General features: G+C 32.6%; 3 protein-coding genes across 4 annotated transcripts in view; 2 read left to right on the top strand and 1 right to left on the bottom strand.

The window, feature by feature from the left end:
* Positions 1-17,727, bottom strand: part of LOC135140407 (tyrosine-protein kinase transmembrane receptor Ror-like) — a 44,791-nt gene extending 27,064 nt beyond the window's left edge. Inside the window, exons 1-2 of one of the 2 annotated variants that reach the window (XM_064070937.1) lie at positions 17,634-17,726; positions 17,427-17,581 (exon numbers count right to left, since the gene is read on the bottom strand). In XM_064070937.1, coding sequence (XP_063927007.1) covers positions 17,427-17,472 — 46 coding nt within the window. In that variant the 5' untranslated portion in view covers positions 17,473-17,581; positions 17,634-17,726. Of the gene's footprint in view, positions 1-17,426 lie in introns of both variants that reach the window. The other variant, XM_064070936.1, reaches the window with a different exon arrangement.
* LOC135140409 (uncharacterized) lies at positions 685-18,698 on the top strand. The gene is made up of 5 exons (XM_064070938.1): positions 685-962; positions 1,129-1,217; positions 9,537-9,694; positions 9,744-10,609; positions 16,695-18,698. The coding sequence occupies exons 1-5, from the start codon at positions 889-891 to the stop codon at positions 17,401-17,403; spliced, it is 1,896 nt and encodes a 631-aa protein (XP_063927008.1). The 5' UTR covers positions 685-888; the 3' UTR covers positions 17,404-18,698.
* On the top strand, positions 17,801-18,664 carry LOC135140357 (zinc finger protein 64-like). Its single transcript, XM_064070851.1, has one exon. The coding sequence runs from the start codon at positions 17,801-17,803 to the stop codon at positions 18,662-18,664; it is 864 nt and encodes a 287-aa protein (XP_063926921.1).
* Positions 18,699-19,533: the final 835 nt, after the last annotated feature.

Here is a 19,533-nt window from a genome sequence, read left to right as displayed (position 1 = left end):
TTTTTAAACATATTTCGTCGGCGACTATTTACCATTTTGTAATTATTTTAGCCCTCAAAAAAACGCGTTAAAAAAATTTCCACCCCCTCGAAAAAACCCATTCCCCGCCTCTGCTCTGTTTGACCTTATTTTAATTAGTGTCACTAAAAACGTAAACACGCGTGTTTGTATATTTTAATCAGCGTGTAGGTCGTAATCCTCCAAAAACAAACACCTCCACCGCATTCCCGACCCATTCTCGCCGCCGCGACAAAATCCAGCAAAAAATGAATGAACCCACTTGGCACTCTAAAAAAAATCTGTCATTAACCCTCGACCGCCACACTTGGCCCCGACCCAACGAAAACTGTGACATCAACAGCGACAATAATCGCACTCGCCGCCCCCCCGCCCCCCGCCGCAAATCATTTCGCGACCCCAAGCCACGCCCACCGCCGAATATACTCCAACATTCTCGAAATAAGACGCCGATAAATTTAGATCCCTCTAGATTATAAACAGTCGAGCGCCGCGACGCCGCGCGTCGGACAAGGAAACAAGCGCCGCCCCCGCCCCCCGTCCCGGCGTCCGCGAAATCACAACTCGACTTAGTCACGTTTCCGAGATCGCAATCGCCGGAGCGAAGCGCGGCCTCTCAATTGGAGGGTTAGAACGCGACGTCACGCCATTGGTTCCAGCCACCACGTGACGGAAAGGCGCGATGACGTAACGGGGCGCGTTTGGCGTTCGAACCCCGCCGAGCACCGGACAAATATTTATAACGCTCAACATTTCGACACGTGCTAATAACCGGCGAGATGTAAACAGTGAGGGTGGCGAGATGGGCGCCCGAGTGCTTGTTTACCATGGGGACTACCATAAACAAACTCGTTGGGTGTTTTTGAGCCGATGAGAAGTATGTCAAAGTCGACGAATATGCTGAGAACGAGACGAAGGGACAACAACGTCAAGCCCAACAGGAGGTGAGTTGACACACTAGGACCCAAAATTCGAGTACACGCAGCGAGAGGTTATATACGTGTCGTGGTTTTTGCAGGGAGGCGGCGGGGTGCAGGTCGGTACCCAGTAGTTTTTTTTTATTTTTTTGATTTTTTTTCGAAGGCGGTAAATTTTTTCGTTGTTGCGCAGGTTGGACAGGAAGTCGTCGAGGGGCATGATTTACGAGAACGAAGAGCTGAGATTGAGGACGATCAACATCAACGCGGAGATCGAGAGAGGTAAAGTAAATAGTTTGAGAGAGCGAGGCTTCGGGTTCTATTTTAGAATTGCCAATTTCTAAATAATCCGATTGAAGATTTTTGTTTACGCGGGTTATTCACGATTTGTCACTTGTCAAAATGTGACAGGTGTTTAGCTGGATGATTCGTTATAATTTTATTCTGGGCGAGGAAGTGGTGTGGATTTTTTGCGACACAGAAAATTAGCAATAAAAAATTGGCTTGAAGTTGTTTACACAGAACTTCTCTCGCCACTTTGTAAATTACAAAATTTGATTATGTGAATTTTATTTTTCTGTTTTGATACCTCCGATTCCAATATCAGTGAATTCTTTCAAAAATTAAACACCATGGGCCCAATGTTCTTTCGATTTCCAAAAAAATAAAAAAGAAAGAAAAAGTCCCTCAGATATTTTCAAAATTTCAAACGAAGCACAAGGGATCCCGAAGATTATTTCACAACATTAAAAAAGTAATCTAGGGGTCCCAAGAATTTTTCAACATCATTCAGAAAAAGTAATCCTTGGATTTTTTTTTTCAAAAATTGAACCCAAGGTACTTCAGGAATCGCAGATTCAACATTTTTCAAAAAAAAAAAAAAACAGCCCCCCACCCTCCACCACTCTCGAGTATTTTTACAAATTAAAAAAAAAAAAAAAAGAAAACAAGGAGTCCCAAAGATTTGAAGATTTTTTTATCTACAAATTTTTTCAAAAATAAAACAAAAAATCATCAAGGTACTTTCACAACATTCCTTAAAAAAAACGTAGCAGAAGATCTTTTCAACATTTTTCAGAAAAAAAAAAAAACAGGATCCCGGAGATTTTTTTTTCAAATTATTTCAAAAATAATAACGCAAGAGGTCCCTAAGATTGTCAAATTAAAAAAAAAACCCTCTTAGGGTCCCTTTGATTTTTCAATATTAAAAAAAAAAACACGAAAAGTACTTGAAATTTTTTTCAAATTTTCACACGAAACACGAGGGACTCGACCTTTCAATATTTTCCAGAAAAAAAAACACCATAAACCCCAGAGATTTTTTCAAATTCTTTCAACAATAAAACACAAAAGGTCCTCAAAGTCCTTTCACAACATTGCTTAAAAAAACCGTAGGAATCCCAAAGATTCCTTCAACATATTTTCGAAAAAAAAAAAAAAAAACCACCAGGGGTGCCAGAGATTTTTTCAAATCCCTTCAAAAATAATACTCAAAAGGTTCCGAAGATTCTTAAAAAAAAAACACTCTAGATCTCCCAAAGATTTTATATATTTTTTTTAATTATTTCAAACACTGCGGGGGGGGAGCTGAAGAATCTTCAATCTCTAAAAAAAAAATTCAAACGGATCACGAGGCACTCTGAAGATTCTTCACATTTTCCAGAAAAAAAAAGCCCTAAGCCCCGGAAATTTTTTTCTAATTCTTTCAAAAATAAAACACAAAGGAACTTAAAACAGGAGTACCAAAAATTTTTTAATTATCTTTCAGAAATAAGCACAAGGGGTTATTTTTTACAAATTCTTCCAAAAATAAAACTCAAGAGGTCTCGAAAATTGACTCATAACATTTTTAAAAGAACACTCTTAGGGTCCCAAAGATTCCATCTTTCACAAAAAAAATATTAGGGGTCTTTTCGGAGCTTTTTCTGATCTTTTCAAAAATAAAACACAGGGGGTTTCGAAGATTCTTTCACAATATTCTTAAAAAAAAACACCAGAGGTCCCACTGGAATTTTTTACAAATTCTTTAAAAAATGAAACACAAAAAAACTCAAAGATATTTTCACAAGATTCCTTAAAAAACCGTAGAAGTTCCAAAGATTGTTTCAATATATTTCAAAAAAAAAAAAAAACAGGGATGTCCCAGAGATTTTTTTCAAATCCCTTAATACCTGAATTTTTTTTCAAATTTTCTGACTGAAGATTCTTTCAACATTTTCCAGAAAAAAAAAACACCATAAGCCCCAGATATTTTTTCAAATTCTTTCAAAAATAAAACACAAAAGGTCCTCACAGTCCGTTCACAACATTCCTTAAAAAAACCGTAGGAATTCTAAAGATTCCTTCAACATATTTTCGAAAAAAAAAAACAGGGGTGCCAAAGAGATTTTTTCAAATCCCTTTAAAAATAATACTCAAAAGGTTCCGAAGATTCTTAAAAACAAAAAAAAAAAAAACACTCCAGAGGTCCCAAAGATTCTTGAATATTTTTCAGAAAAAAAAGATCACCGAAGATTTTATATATTTTTTTTAATTATTTCAAACACTCTGGGGGGAGAGAAGGGGTCCTGAAGAATCTTCAATCTCTAAAAAAAAATTTCAAACGGATCACGGGGCACTCTGAAGATTCTTCAACATTTTCCAGAAAAAAAAGCCCTAATCCCCGGAGATTTTTTCTAATTATTTCAAAAATAAAACACAAACGGCCCTTAAAACAGGAGTACCAAAAATTGTTTTATTATCTTTCAGAAATAAGTACAAAGGGTTATTTTTTTACAAATTCTTCCAAAAATAAAACTCAAGAAGTCCCGAACATTGACTCGTAACATTCTTAAAAGGACACTCTTAGGATCCCAAAGATTCCATCTTTCAGAAAAAAAAATTAGGGGTCTTTTCGGAGCTTTTTTTGATTTTTTCAAAAATAAAACACAGGGGGTTTCGAAGATTCTTTCACAATATTCTTAAAAAAAACCACCAGAGGTCCCACTGGAATTTTTTACAAATTCTTTAAAAAATGAAACACAAAAAAACTCAAAGATATTTTCACAACATTCCTTAAAAAACCGTAGAAATTCCAAAGTTTATTATTTCAACATCTTAAAAAAAAAAAACACCAGGGATGCCCTAGAGATTTTTTTCAAATACCTTCAACAATAATAATACTCAAGAGGTTCCGCAGATTCTTAAAAAAAAAAAAAAAACCACTATAGAGGTCCCAAAGATTCTTGAATATTTTTCAGAAAAAAAAAGATCACCGAAGATTTTATTATTATTTTTTAAAATTATTTCAAACACGGGGGGGGGCTGAAGAATCTTCAATCTCTAAAAAAAAAATTCAAACGGATCACGAGGCACTCTGAAGATTCTTCAACATTTTCCAGAAAAAAAAGCCCTAAGCCCCGGAAATTTTTTCTAATTATTTCAAAAATAAAACACAAAGGGCTCTTAAAACAGGAGTTGCAAAAATTTTTTATTATCTTTCAGAAATAAGTACAAGGGGTTATTTTTTTGCAAATTCTTCCAAAAATAAAACTCAAGAGGTCCCGAAAATTGACTCATAACATTCTTAAAAGGACACTCTTAGGATCCCAAAGATTCCATCTTTCAGAAAAAAAAATAGGGGTCTTTTCGGAGCTTTTTTTAATTCTTTCAAAAATAAAACACAGGGGGTTTCGAAGATTCTTTCACAATATTGTTTAAAAAAAAAACACTCTTGGCGTCCCAAATATTCTTTCAAAATGTTTCAGAAAAAAAAAGCCAAAGGTCCCACCGGAATTTTTTACAAATTCTTTCAAAAATGAAACACAAAAAATCTTCAAGGTATTTTCACAGTATTCCTTAAAAAACAAAACCGTAGTAGTTCCAAAGATTCTTTCAACATCTTTTCGAAAAAAAAAAAAAAACAGGATGCCCCAGAGATTTTGTCAAATCCCTTAAAACCTGAATTTTTTTTCAAATTTTCTGACTCTGAAGATTTTTTCAACATTTTCCAGAAAAAAAAAACACTATAAGCCCGGGATATTTTTTCAAATTCTTTCAATAATAAAACACAAAGCGTCCTCAAGATACCTTCCTAAAAAACATTGTAGGGGTCCCAAATTTTCTAAAAAAAAGGTTTTATTCTTAGGGTTCCAGACTTTTTCAACATCTTTCCGAAAAAAAAATGACGGGTCCATCAGTTTTTTTTTAATCTTTTAAAAATAAAACACAGGGGGTTTCGAAGATTCTTTCACAATATTCTTCAAAAAAAAAACACTCTTGGCGTCCCAAATATTCTTTCAAAATGTTTCAGAAAAAAAAAACACCAAAGGTCCCACCGGAATTTTTTACAAATTCTTTCAAAAATGAAACACAAAAAATCTTCAAGGTATTTTCACAATATTCCTTAAAAAACCGTAGAAGTTCCAAAGATTCTTTCAACATCTTTTCGAAAAAAAAAAAAACGGATGCCCCAGAGATTTTTTCAAATCCCTTAATACCTGAATTTTTTTTCAAATTTTGTGACTCTGAAGATTTTTTCAACATTTTCCAGAAAAAAAAAAACACTATAAGCCCCGGATATTTTTTCAAATTCTTTCAATAATAAAACACAAAGCGTCCTCAAGATACCTTCCTAAAAAACATTGTAGGGGTCCCAAATTTTCTAAAAAAAAAAGCTTTTATTCTTAGGGTTCCAAAGAGTTTTTTCAACATCTTTCCGAAAAAAAATGACGTGTCGATCAGTTTTTTTTTTAATCTTTTAAAAATAAAACACAGGGGGTTTCGAAGATTCTTTCACAATATTCTTCAAAAAAAAAACCCAAAGGTCCCACCGGAATTTTTTACAAATTCTTTCAAAAATGAAACACAAAAAATCTTCAAGGTATTTTCACAATATTCCTTAAAAAACCGTAGAAGTTCCAAAGATTCTTTCAACAGCTTTTCGAAAAAAAAAAACAGGGATGCCCCAGAGATTTTTTCAAATCCCTTAATACCTGAATTTTTTTTCAAATTTTCTGACTCTGAAGATTTTTTCAACATTTTCCAGAAAAAAAAAACACTAAGCCCCGTACATTTTTTTTCAAATTCTTTCAATAATAAAACACAAAGCGTCCTCAAGATACCTTCCTAAAAAACATTGTAGGGGTCCCAAATTTTCTAAAAAAAAGGTTTTATTCCTAGGGTTCCAAAGCCTTTTTTCAACATCTTTCCGAAAAAAAAAAATGACGGGTCCATCAGTTTTTTTTTTAATCTTTTAAAAATAAAACACAGGGGGTTTCGAAGATTCTTTCACAATATTCTTTAAAAAAAAAAACACTCTTGGCGTCCCAAATATTCTTTCAAAATGTTTCAGAAAAAAAAAAACACCAAAGGTCCCACCGGAATTTTTTACAAATTCTTTCAAAAATGAAACACAAAAAATCTTCAAGGTATTTTCACAATATTCCTTAAAAAACCGTAGAAGTTCCAAAGATTCTTTCAACATCTTTTCGAAAAAAACAAAAAAAAAAACGGATGCCCCAGAGATTTTTTCAAATCTCTTAATACCTGAATTTTTTTTTTAATTTTCTGACTCTGAAGATTTTTTCAACATTTTCCAGAAAAAAAAAACACTATAAGCCCCGGATATTTTTTCAAATTCTTTCAATAATAAAACACAAAGCGTCCTCAAGATACCTTCCTAAAAAACATTGTAGGGGTCCCAAATTTTCTAAAAAAAAGGTTTTATTCCTAGGGTTCCAAAGCCTTTTTTCAATATCTTTCCGAAAAAAAAATGACGGGTCCATCAGTTTTTTTTTTTAATCTTTTAAAAATAAAACACAGGGGTTTCGAAGATTCTTTCACAATATTCTTTAAAAAAAAAAAAAACACTCTCGGCGTCCCAAATATTCTTTCAAAATGTTTCAGAAAAAAAAAACACCAAAGGTCCCACCGGAATTTTTTACAAATTCTTTCAAAAATGAAACACAAAAAATCTTCAAGGTATTTTCACAATATTCCTTAAAAAACCGTAGAAGTTCCAAAGATTCTTTCAACAGCTTTTCGAAAAAAAAAAAACAGGGATGCCCCAGAGATTTTGTCAAATCCCTTAATACCTGAATTTTTTTTTCAAATTTTCTGACTCTGAAGATTTTTTCAACATTTTCCAGAAAAAAAAAACACTAAGCCCGGGATATTTTTTCAAATTCTTTCAATAATAAAACACAAAGCGTCCTCAAGATACCTTCCTAAAAAACATTGTAGGGGTCCCAAATTTTCTAAAAAAAAGGTTTTATTCTTTGGGTTCCAAAGACTTTTTTCAACATCTTTTCGAAAAAAAAATGACGGGTCCATCAGTTTTTTTTTTTAATCTTTTAAAAATAAAACACAGGGGGTTTCGAAGATTCTTTCACAATATTCTTAAAAGAAAAACACTCTTGGCGTCCCTAATATTCTTTCAAAATGTTTCAGAAAAAAAAAACACCAAAGGTCCCACCGGAATTTTTTACAAATTCTTTCAAAAATGAAACACAAAAAATCTTCAAGGTATTTTCACAATATTCCTTAAAAAACCGTAGAAGTTCCAAAGATTCTTTCAACATCTTTTCGAAAAAAAAAAAAACGGATGCCCCAGAGATTTTTTCAAATCCCTTAATACCTGAATTTTTTTTCAAATTTTCTGACTCTGAAGATTTTTTCAACATTTTCCAGAAAAAAAAAACACTATAAGCCCCGGATATTTTTTCAAATGCTTTCAATAATAAAACACAAAGCGTCCTCAAGATACCTTCCTAAAAAACATTGTAGGGGTCCCAAATTTTCTAAAAAAAAAAGCTTTTATTCTTAGGGTTCCAAAGAGTTTTTTCAACATCTTTCCGAAAAAAAATGACGTGTCGATCAGTTTTTTTTTTAATCTTTTAAAAATAAAACACAGGGGGTTTCGAAGATTCTTTCACAATATTCTTCAAAAAAAAAACACTCTTGGCGTCCCAAATATTCTTTCAAAATGTTTCAGAAAAAAAAAAACCAAAGGTCCCACCGGAATTTTTTACAAATTCTTTCAAAAATGAAACACAAAAAGTCCTTAAAAAACCGTCGGAATCCCAGATTCTTTCAACATCTTTTCGAAAAAAAAAAAAGACCAAAGGTACCCTAGAGATTTTTTTCAAATCCTTTCAAAAATAAAACTCAAGGGGTTCCGAAGATTCTTTAACATTTTTAAAAAAAGACTCTTGGGCTCTCGAAAATTCTTCAATCTCTCAAAAAAAAGGTTCCTGAAATTTTTTTCAAATTTTCAAGCGAATCACGAGGCACTGAAGATTCTTTCAACATTTTCCACAAAAAAAAAAAAAAAAAACACTATGAACCCCGGAGATTATTTCAAATTCTTTCAAAAATAAAACATAAAGCGCCCTCAAAATACTTTCCTAAAAAAAAAAAAAAACACTGCAGGAGTCCTAAAAATTCTTAAGAAAAAGGTCTCCCCAGAAATTTTTTCACTCAAGGGGATCTCTAAGATTCTTCAATTTAAAAAAAAAAAAGTACCTGAAATATTTCAAATTTTCAAACGAAACATGATGAACCTTGGAAGATTCTTTCGACATCTTCCAGAAAAGGAAAAAACACCAGAGACCCCTTCGGACTTCTTTTTTACAAATTATTATTAAAACACACGGAGTCCCAAAGATTCATTCAACATTTTTTAGAAAAGAAAAAACACAAGGGGTCCTCCCGGAGATTTTTGCCAGTCCTTTTCAAAAATAAAACAATGGATCTTGAAGATTCTTTCATAACATTAAAAAAAACGGCTCTGGGGTCCAAAAGATTCTTTACTTTTGTAACATCTATCAGAAAAAAAAAAGCACCAAGGAATTTTTTTCAGTTCCTTTCAAAATAAAACACTTTTGGAAAAAAACACCCTTGGGGGTCCCTACGATTCTTCATTTCTTAAAAAAGGGACCCTTGACATTTTTTCAAATTTTCAAATGAAACAAACGACACAGTGGATTCTTACTCCACAGTATTTCAAAACATGAAAAGAAAAGACTAGGGGGAAAAACAGGAGTCTCCTAAATATTTTTAAATTTTCAAACGAATCAGAAGAACCCCTACAGATTCTTTCTCATTTTTAGAAACGATTTTCCCTTGATTGGTACATCTCCCAAAAAATTTTCGTAAATTTCAATTTGTAAAAATGACGATAATTATGAAAAAAAAATCATACAGCGTAATTTTCCCGAAAAATCTGATTCGAAAGCCACTCCATACTTTAGAAATCCATCTTTCCATCAACGTTTCGAAACAGATTTCGATATTTTTATTGAAGTATTTCCGCTTGCACAAAAAATAGAATAAAGTGACTCATTTCCACAGTTCTCGCGTAAATAATTGTTGAAAATACACTTGACACTTGTTTGAAAATATCAATTACCGCTCGCCGCGAAGCATCCACGAACCACCCATATTTCCAGAAACCACGTAAATTATGAAAAATGATTATTTTTAAAACCCGTAAACCCTATTTTTATAAAATAGCTCGATTTACAATAAATATTTACGTATATTCGCATAAATAACGCTCACTATTTAATTTAATTTAATTTTTCGCATTACGTAAACACGAAAAATTCCGCCTTCTTCCAGGCCAATACGACATCAAGAAACTCAAACGCGAGAACGAAATGCTCAAGAAGGAAATCTGGTGCTTGAGGGACGAATACGAGAAGCTCGACAAACTCCTCAAGGAGAAGGAGTACGACTTCTCCTCGTCGTCGTCCACCACCTGCACCACCAGCGACTCGGTAAATACCACCCACCCACCCCCCAAAACCCGCAACTCCTCAAACTTAGGAAAGTTGCAGCTCGTGCACCGAAGAGTTCGACGAAGTCGAGACCTCCCAGAACCTCCAGAACGTCCAGAACATGAAGAACCTCCACGCGGAGTTCGACCACTTGTCGGTGGTGCCGGAGGAGAACAGCACCGAGAACTCCGACAAGAACTCCATCCCGAACGACCAGTGGAACGAGTGCAACATCATCAAGCCGGACCAGAGCTACCCCACGTACGGGAAAGCTAGTACTTTGCCGACGTTGCCTCCGAGGAACTTCTTCTCCCCGATTAAAGTGAGCAAGAGCAACGAGGATTTCTACACGAGCGAGAAGGTGGTGAGCACCGACGCCACGAGCTTCTACCAGAACATGGTGCTGGTGCCGAAGCCCGAGGAGGTGCCCCCCAGGCCGAAGACCGCCACGGATTTGCTGGTGAAGACGGACAATCAGCCGTTCAATGGGGCTTCGAGCAGGAGTACTTTTAGCAACGGGGGGAACCTGGAGGAGTTGTTGAACGATATAGAGACGATCTCGCAGGATATTTTGAAGATCACGAACGACCAAGTGAACTTGGACCAGTCGCAGGGTAAACCGTACAAGAGCGAACTGAGTGTGGTGTTGATGCCCAATCCGATGCCGCTTCTGGGGTTCGACAAGTATAGGAATATCAAAAGTAGCTATGATAGCTTGAACTCGAAGTCCGCTGAGAAGTTGTCTCAGGCGGACGAGAGCGTGGCTTCGCCCTCGATCTTGACCCCCTCGATCTTGACGCCCCCGGTGACTTCGCCCCCCATCACGTCGCCACCGATGACGTCGGCGTCACACTGCGAGCACAACCCGTTCTACTTCGGGCCCGTGAGCGACACGAGTTCCGATTTCTTCAACAGGTAAATAAAACTGCCATGAAGTTACGTGTTTGTATTCGACCTTTCTAAAGCCGATACCAAAGGTGGCGTAGTCGGTAGGAAAAAGAAATTTGTTGGAATTTTTTTAACTATCTGAATTTTTTTGTGTGCCCATTGAAGGCTTTTGGATTTTTCCGATTTCGGTTTGGCAAGTTTTCAATTTTTCGATTTGCAATTTTTCGTTTCGATTTGCGACTTTTCATTTTTTTTTCCAAGTTCAAAATCTAAAAATAGAAAATTTTGTAATTTTTCGATACAGAATCAAAAAAATGTAAAATTGAAGAAAATGGAAAAATTCCAATGTTCTAATTTTATAATTTTTCTTTTTTTCATTATGAAATTTTTCAATTTTTGGATACTTAAATGTTTCGTTTTTACAGTTTCTTGATTAATAATTATAAAAATCGCAAAATTGACAAATAGAGAACTCGAAGAATCGAATAATCCAAAACAACGAAAAATTAAAACAAAATGGAAAAGCTTAAAAACTAAAAACCGAAAAGGCTAAAAATCGAAAAATTGAACAATTGAAAAATCGAAAAATTGGAAGATCGAGAAATCGAAACCTCAAAAAATCGGAAAACCGAAAAATTGAAAGATCGAAAATTCGATAAATTGAAAACTCGAAAAGTCGAAAAATCGAAACATCGAACAATAAAAATCAAATTTAAAAAGTCGAAAAACTGAAAAATCGAAAAACCGAGAAATTCAGAAATCGAAAAATTCAAAAATCGGAAAACCGAAAAGTCAAAATCGCAAAATCGAAAAATTAAAAAATCGAAAAAATTGTGAAATCAAAAAATCGAAAAAGTGCAAAATCCAGAAATGGAAACAAAAAAAATCAAAAAATCAAAAATCGAAACACCCAAAAATTAGAAAACTAAAAATTAAAAATTTAAAAAATCAAAAAATTGTAAAATTGGATAATCGAAAATGTGAATAGAAAATCGAAAATTTGAAACATTAGAAAATTGAGAATATTAATTTTTACAATTTTTCGAGTTTTCCATGTTCAGATTTTCTAATATTTTGTTTTTTCGATTTCAATTTTTTCAACTCCTCGTTTTGCAAATTTTCAATTTTTTAAATTTCCAATTTTGTAATTTTTCGATTTACAATTTCCCGAGTTTTCAATTTTTCATTTCTTCAGTTTCCGGGTTTCCATTTTACAATTTTTTGTTTTTTCAATTTCATTTTTTTAATTTTTCGTTTCTTCAATTTCTCGATTTGCGATTTTCCAATTGTTTTGTGTCAAAATTCAAAATTTAAAGATTTAAAATTTTGTAATTTTTCGAATAAGATTTATCAGTTTTCAATTTTAATTTTTCAATTTTTCGGTTCTTTAATTTTTCATTTCTTCAAATTTTCGGTTTGCATTTTTTCGTTTCGGTTTTTTGTTTTCTTTGTTTTTGCAATTTTTCTAGTTTTCCATGTTCTGATTTTATAATTTTTTATTTTTTCAATTTCCATTTTTTTAATTTTTCGATTTGCAATTTTTCATTTTTTTTTGTTTCGAAATTCAAAATTTAAAAATTGGAAGTTTTGTAATTTTTGAATATAAAATTTATCGAGTTTTCAATTTTTAATTTTTCAATTTTTCGAATTTTTAACATTTCATTTCCTCAAATTTTCCGTTTTCAAATTTTCCTTTCGGTCTTTTATTTTCTCTGTTTTCAATTTTTTGAGTTTTCGATGTTCCGATTTTACATTTTTTTTTTTTGTTTTGTCAGTTTCAATTTTTTGAGTTGCAGTTTCACCAGTTTTCAATTTCCAATTTTTCGGTTTTCCAATGTCTGTTTTTAATTTTTGCTTTTTAAATTTTAGTTCAGAAAATTAAAAAATCGGAAAAATTAAAAAAATTAATAATTTTAATGTCGAAAAATTGAAAAATTTTAATGTCGAAAAATTGAAAAATTTCGAAGTCCAGAAATTGAAAAAATTAAAGTTGAAAAGACGAAAAATTATGAAACCAAAACAATGAAAAATGGAAACATTGCAAAATTAAAGAAAATGAAAAAACGAAAAATTGTGATATCAAAAAATTGTAAAATTGAAAAAAAAAACGGATTTCATTTTTTTTATTTTTTTCAATTCTTCGGTTTTCCAGTGTTCTAATTATGTAACTTTCTTTGCATTGTGAAATTTTTTCAATTTTTGGATATTTCAATTTTTCAGTTTTCAACTTTTCGTTTCTTCAATTTTAGATCAGAAAATCAAAAAATCGGAAAAAGAATCGAAATTAGATCAGACCGTAAGTTCGAATTTTTCAGTTTTTCAATTTTCCGACTTTTGAATTTTTAGATTTTGGATTTTTTCGATTTCAGTTTGGCAAGTTTTCAATTTTTCGATCTGCAATTTTTCGTTTCGATCTGCGACTTTTCATTTTTTTTCCAAGTTCAAAATCTAAAAATAGAAAATTTTGTAATTTTTCGATACAGAATCAAAAAAATGTAAAATTGAAGAAAACGGAAAAATGAACGGTTTTTTATTTGCTTTATTTTTTCAATTTTTCGGTTTTCCAATGTTCTAATTTTATAATTTTTCTTTTTTTCATTATGAAATTTTTCAATTTTTGGATACTTAAATGTTTCGTTTTTTCAGTTTCTTGATTAATAATTATAAACTTTAGAATTTTTCACTTTGTAATTTTTCGATTTATAATTTTTCAATTTTTCGACTTTTCATTGTCACAGTTTTTCGATTCGCAAATCGAATAATCGAAAAATTGAAAGAGCAAAAACCTGAAAAATCGCAAAATTGACAAATAGAGAAATCGAAGAATCGAATAATCCAAAACAACGAAAAATAGAAAAATCGAAAAATTAAAAATAAAATGGAAAAGCTTAAAAACTAAAAACCGAAAAGGCTAAAAATCGAAAAATTGAACAATTGAAAAATCAAAAAATTGGAAGATCGAGAAATCGAAACCTCAAAAAATCGGAAAACCGAAAAATTGAAACATCAAAAATCCGAAAAATCGAGAAATCAAAAAATCGAAAAAGTGCAAAATCCAGAAATGGAAACAAAAAATCAAACAATCAAAAATCGAAAGATCGAAAAATTAGAAAACTAAAAATAAAAAATTTTAAAAATCAAAAAATTGTAAAATTGGATAATCGAATGTGAATAGAAAATCGAAAAATTGGAACTTTCGAAAATTGAGAACATTAATTTTTACAATTTTTCGAGTTTTCCATGTTCAGATTTTCTAATGTTTTGTTTTTTCGATTTCAATTTTTTCAACTCTTCGTTTTGCAAATTTTCAATTTTGTAATTTTTCGATTTACACTTTTCCGAGTTTCCAATTTTTTTTTTATAATTTTTTGTTTTTTCAATTTCCATTTTTTTTATTTTTCGTTTCTTCAATTTCTCGATTTGCGATTTTCCAATTGTTTTGTGTCAAAATTCAAAATTTAAAGATTTAAAATTTTGTAATTTTTCGAATAAGATTTCTCAGTTTTAAATTTACATTTTTCGGTCCTTTAATTATTCATTTCTTCAAATTTTCGATTTGCAATTTTTCGAGTTTTCCAGATTCCGATTTTATAGTTTTTTGTTTTTTCAATTTTCTATTTGCAATTTTTCAATTCTTTTTTTTTTGTTTCGAAATTCAAAATTTAAAAATTGAAGATTTTGTAATTTTTCCATTTAAAATTTCTCGAGTTTTCAATTTTTCAATTCATTAATTATTCATTTCTTCAAATTTTCGATTTGCAATTTTTCGTTTCTGTTTTTTGTTTTCATTGTTTTTGCAATTTTTCTAGTTTTCCATGTTCCGATTCTATAATTTTTTATTTTTTCAATTTCCGCTTTTTTAATTTTTCGTTTCTTCAATCTTTCGATTTGCAATTTTTCATTTTTTTTTGTTTCGAAATTCAAAATTTAAAAATTGAAAGTTTTGTAATTTTGGAATATAAAATTTATCGAGTTTTCAATTTTTAATTTTTCAATTTTTCGAATTTTTAACATTTCATTTCCTCAAATTTTCCGTTTTCAAATTTTCCTTTCGGTCTTTTATTTTCTCTGTTTTTAATTTTTTGAGTTTTAGATGTTCCGATTTTACTTTTTTTTTTGTTTTGTCAGTTTCAATTTTTTGATTTGCAGTTTCACCAGTTTTCAAGTTCCAATTTTTCGGTTTTCCAATGTCCAAATTTTTCAATTTTTGGATATTTAAATTTTTCTGTTTTTAATTTTTGCATTTTTAAATTTTAGATCAGAAAATTAAAAAATCGGAAAAATGAAAAAAATGAATAATATTAATGTCGAAAAATTGAAAAATTTTGAAGTCCAGAAATTGAAAAAATTAAAGTTGAAGACGAAAAATTGTGAAACCAAAACAATGAAAAATGGAAACATTGCAAAATTAAAGAAAATGAAAAAACGAAAAATTGTGATATCAAAAAACTGTAAAATTGAAAAAAAAAGAAAAACGGATTTCATTTTTTTTATTTTTTCAGTTCTTCGGTTTTCCAGTGTTCTAATTATGTAACTTTCTTTGCATTGTGAAATTTTTTCAGTTTTCAACTTTTCGTTTCTTCAATTTTAGATCAGAAAATCAAAAAATCGGAAAAATGAAAAATAAAAATCAAGAACTTGAAAAATCGAAAAATGAAAAATTTTAATATCGAAAAATTGAAGAATCGAAAAATTGTGATTTCAAAAAATTGTAAAATTGAAGAAAAAGGAAAAACGAAGGTTTTTTATTTTCTTTATTTTTTCAATTTTTCGGCTTTCCAATGTTCTGATTTTATAATTTTTTTTCATTGTGAAATTTTTCAATTTTCGGATATTTCAATTTCTTAGTTTCCAATTTTTCGTTTTTTCAATTTTAGATTTTAGAGTTTCTTGTTTAACAATTATAATTTTTAGAATTTTTCTTTTTTACGATGTTTGAATTTTTCCATTTTTCAATTATTGGATTTTAATTTTTTTCATTTTTATCGATTTTTCAATTTTCCAATTTATAATTTTTCAATGTAATGTAATATTCATTAACGATTTTCCAATTTTTCGAATAGATTCGTTTTCTTCTTCCCAATTTTTCGAATCAAATTTTCTTCGATTTTTAAGTTTCTCAATTTTTAGTTTTTCAATATTTCCATTTTTCAGTTTTTCGATTTTGTAATTTTTCTATTTTTCCGATTTTTTAGTTTTTCCATTTTTTAATTGTTCTATTTTTCAACTTTTCGAATAAAAAAAAAACCGTAAAAATTACAAAATTGTAAAATTTAAAAATAAAATGAAAAAACGAAAAGCGTAAAATGAAAACTTTGAAAAATCTAAAAACTGGAAATCAAGAATTTCAAAAATTGAAGAAACGAAAAATTGAAAACTCCAAATATCGTAAAATCGAAATATTGAAAATTAAAGAAATCGAAAAATCGGATAATTGGGAAAATTTGCGAAATTGAAAAATCTAAAAATTGGAAAATCGGGGAGTTGAAAAATCAAAGATTGAAAATTTGAAAAATTGAATAAACGATAAATTATAAAATCGAAAGAAACACTGACAAAACAGACTAAAAATTGTGATACAAAAACGAGAAAATGAAAATTAAAAAACCGAAAAATTTTCAATTTTTGGATATTTCAATCTTTCGTTTTTTCAATTTTAGATTTTTCAGTTGCTTGATTAATATTTATAATTTTTGGAAATTTTTCCATTTTTTAATTATTGGATTTTAAAACTTTTTCATTTATTCGATTTTACAATTTTTACAGTTCTATAATCCTCCGATTTTTTTTCGATTTTTAAATTCCTCGATTTTTTCCGATTTTTTTGGTTTTTCCATTTTTCAATTGTGTATTATCAAAAATGAAAAACTGTAATATCGAAAAATTGAAAAAATTTTTTTGAGTATAAGTATTTATAAAAATAGTAGCAGTAAAATGATTAGTAATTCTAAGATCAATAAGTGCATTGATAAACCACAGTTATAGTCAGAATACAAATTTCAGAGCGGCTTTATTCAGCAAAATTTTGACACGTCATCACTTTTTGGGAGGGGATAAAAGAAAATGTTGCCGAACGATTTAGTTTCCCTTTATATCTATGTACTTTTTCCAGGTACAACCCCGACGGCGACAAGCCCCAGAACCCCGCCGGCTCCAAGAGCAACCTCCTCGAGCTCACCTCCTCCGACCTCATCTCCAGCGAGAACGAAGAAAACCTCAAATTCCAGACCACCAAGCTCGACCAACTCCCCGAGAAGAAATCCCCCAAACTCAGCATCCGCCGCAAGGTCTCCATCCACTTCAAAGGCAAACGCGACCGCTCGCTCAAGCCCCCCGAGAAAAAGCACTCCCTCTTCGACTTGCGCTTCGGCGACGCCAAGAAAACCCCCAGCCTCGAGTCGCGCAAGTCCACCACGGACGCCGAGCCCAAGACCCCCACCAGCTCCGACAGCAAGACCGGCTCGGAGCGCAAGAAGGACAAACCCCGCAAGAGCGTCTCCGTGAGCCCCGACCGCAAGCACGTGCACGTCAAGGACGAGAAGAAGCACAAGAAGCACCGGAAGAGCGACCGGGGCAAAAACCGGCGGGGCACCATCACGAGCGTGGACAGGCTGCACCGCGAGCGCTCGTTCTCGGTGTGCACGGAGCGCTCGGAGCACAAGCTGGGGCTGTACGACGACGGGGCGCCTTCGGAGCGGGAAAGGACGAACAGTCTGAGCAGTTGCGAGACGGTGAAGACGAGGAAGATGTCGAACATTTCGAACATTCCGCTGAGCGGGAAGGTGCCGTGGTGCGGGTGCTGGGGCAACGGGTGTATTTAGTTTAGTACTTAAGTGAGACTTACCGAAGATGGTTGCTGTTAGCAGGAAGAGACACACGAGCTTGTTCATTTCGGGTTTAGGGCATCCTCGGCTGCGGTGACATTCTTTCAAAGGTTCTGTGTTTGTGTGTCCCTGAGGTGTGGGTCAAGAGGGCAAGAGGTCGATGCACTGGCCGGAACTGAAATTGAACGACACATAAGCGGGATTCGCACAAAAACGATGTTGTTTACGGAAATAAAACGATTAAATAAATAAAACGCCGACTTTCTTGAAGAAACAAAGGGTTTGAGGGTTTTGGTGGTGTTTTTGTTGGATTGACACTGTTGACAGATTGGTCACCGTTGGGGATTTTTCTGTCATTCGTGTGGGTTGGTACGAGGCGCGAATTTTTGAGGTTATGTTGACCCGAAATAGCAATAAAACACAAAGTGAACGAATTTCCAGAAATGTCCGTTCTGGAATTCTCAAAAACAACCACAAACAGCGTTTTAGGTGCGAAAGCAGCAAAATCGAGCCCTACTACTGCAAGGAATGCAATTTTCGAACTCAACTCACCATAGTGTTCAAACAACATACGCGAGTGAATGGAGACCCCCTTGTCCGAACTTACGTCTGTGATAAGTGCCCCTTTGAGACTCATTTCGTTATTAAGTGGCTTCAGCACACAACCGAGTGTACGACAAATAACAAAACTCCGGACTTGGATAGGGTTATAAATGATCATAGTTACTCTAGGCACGAATACAAACATGTTAAGTTGCCCCCAAATCACTCCCAAATGTGTTGGCACCCCTGTGCTCTCTGCCCCTTCAAAACCGGTTATAAGTCACACTTGAAAGTCCACATGAACGTGCACCATCTGGCAGGCGACGACATCAAATGGTACAGATGTGACCAGTGCCCGTACAAAGCTAAACAGAATTCTAATTTAACAAAACACATAATGGTGCACCATTTAGACAAACACGATGTTAAATGGTACAACTGTGAGAAGTGTTCCTACAAAAGTAAGTTCAATTTTGGGCTCAAAAAGCACATAATCACGCACCACAAGCGTGTAGAGGATATCGTGTGGTTCAGATGTGACCAGTGTCCATACAAAGCCAAATTCAAGACGTGTTTAAATAGACACACGAACTCGCGACATGGGGACGAAAAGGACATTAAATGGTACAAGTGCTCGAAGTGTCCGTTCAAAGCCAAAGTGAAATTTAGTGTGAAACGACACATGAAAGCCCAACATGGGTTTGAAATTTGTTAATAAAATTGATAAAATAAAATAAATTCAACAAGTTTTTTCCTTGTCCTTTTGATTGAAAGTAAACAATCGTTGCTATAGCAACCCATGTTTGCAGAAATGTCAAGTATAGTAACGAAAGTCCCTACTTATTTTGCATTAAATGCACGATAATACCATTGTTTAAGTATATTATAGTTGGACAACCTATACGGACAATCACCTTCCCATGTAGAAAAGAATGAATATATATTTTACATCTCACTCGCTTCACTATGAGGTGGCGGTACCTTACGAAAGAGGGTAAAAATAGTCCGTAAGCACGTGATGTCGATAAGGTAGTAAACGGACATATTAATCAGTACTTTGTACGGGGAGCAGTCACAAAATAAGCAAACGTACGTGTTGAAGACTTTACTGTAATATATGTACATGTAGTGCATACCTGTTTCAAGGTTAAGGTAACAAAAATTTAATATTATCGCGGTATACCTATTATCCATGAACTGCATGGCTAACAAATATGCGTCCCTTCGTCCACTTTAAAGGTATACGAAATTAAACGACCACTACTTTAATTAATAAGTAACAAGTCATCTAATTTGCCTCCAGAATCATCAAACTATGAACACCATATTAATTCAATATGAACATCTTCTTACGTATTTTTTTTTATTAACAGTAGTCAAATCATTAAATACATATTATTTTTGAAACTAAAATGCATTTTATCCTAAGATTGTATCACAAAATATTCATCACCATTTAAATATATACGATTTAGACATCAAGAAATAAATTTAAAATTGCAAAAATTATACTAAAACAGCCTTAAATGTGTCTTGTATGTACGTGCTTATCAGTATGTGGACATTTTAACGCACAGCAATAAT

This window comes from Zophobas morio, unplaced genomic scaffold (genome assembly GCF_036711695.1).
Source record: "Zophobas morio isolate AGI-343-1 ecotype UQ-CSIRO unplaced genomic scaffold, CSIRO_AGI_Zmor_V1 ptg000040l, whole genome shotgun sequence".
Lineage (NCBI taxonomy): Eukaryota > Metazoa > Arthropoda > Insecta > Coleoptera > Tenebrionidae > Zophobas > Zophobas morio.
The sequence above is the reverse complement of the archived record's forward strand: the minus strand, read 5'-3'. Positions and strand labels throughout refer to the sequence as shown.

Coding starts and splice junctions, on each gene's coding strand:
- LOC135140409 (XM_064070938.1), top strand. CDS start 889: ATGAGAAGTATGTCAAAGTCGACGAATATGCTGAGAACGAGACGAAGG. Junction 963..1,128: donor AACGTCAAGCCCAACAGGAG/GTGAGTTGACAC, acceptor GTTGTTGCGCAG/GTTGGACAGGAAGTCGTCGA. Junction 1,218..9,536: donor CAACGCGGAGATCGAGAGAG/GTAAAGTAAATA, acceptor GCCTTCTTCCAG/GCCAATACGACATCAAGAAA.
- LOC135140357 (XM_064070851.1), top strand. CDS start 17,801: ATGTTGACCCGAAATAGCAATAAAACACAAAGTGAACGAATTTCCAGA.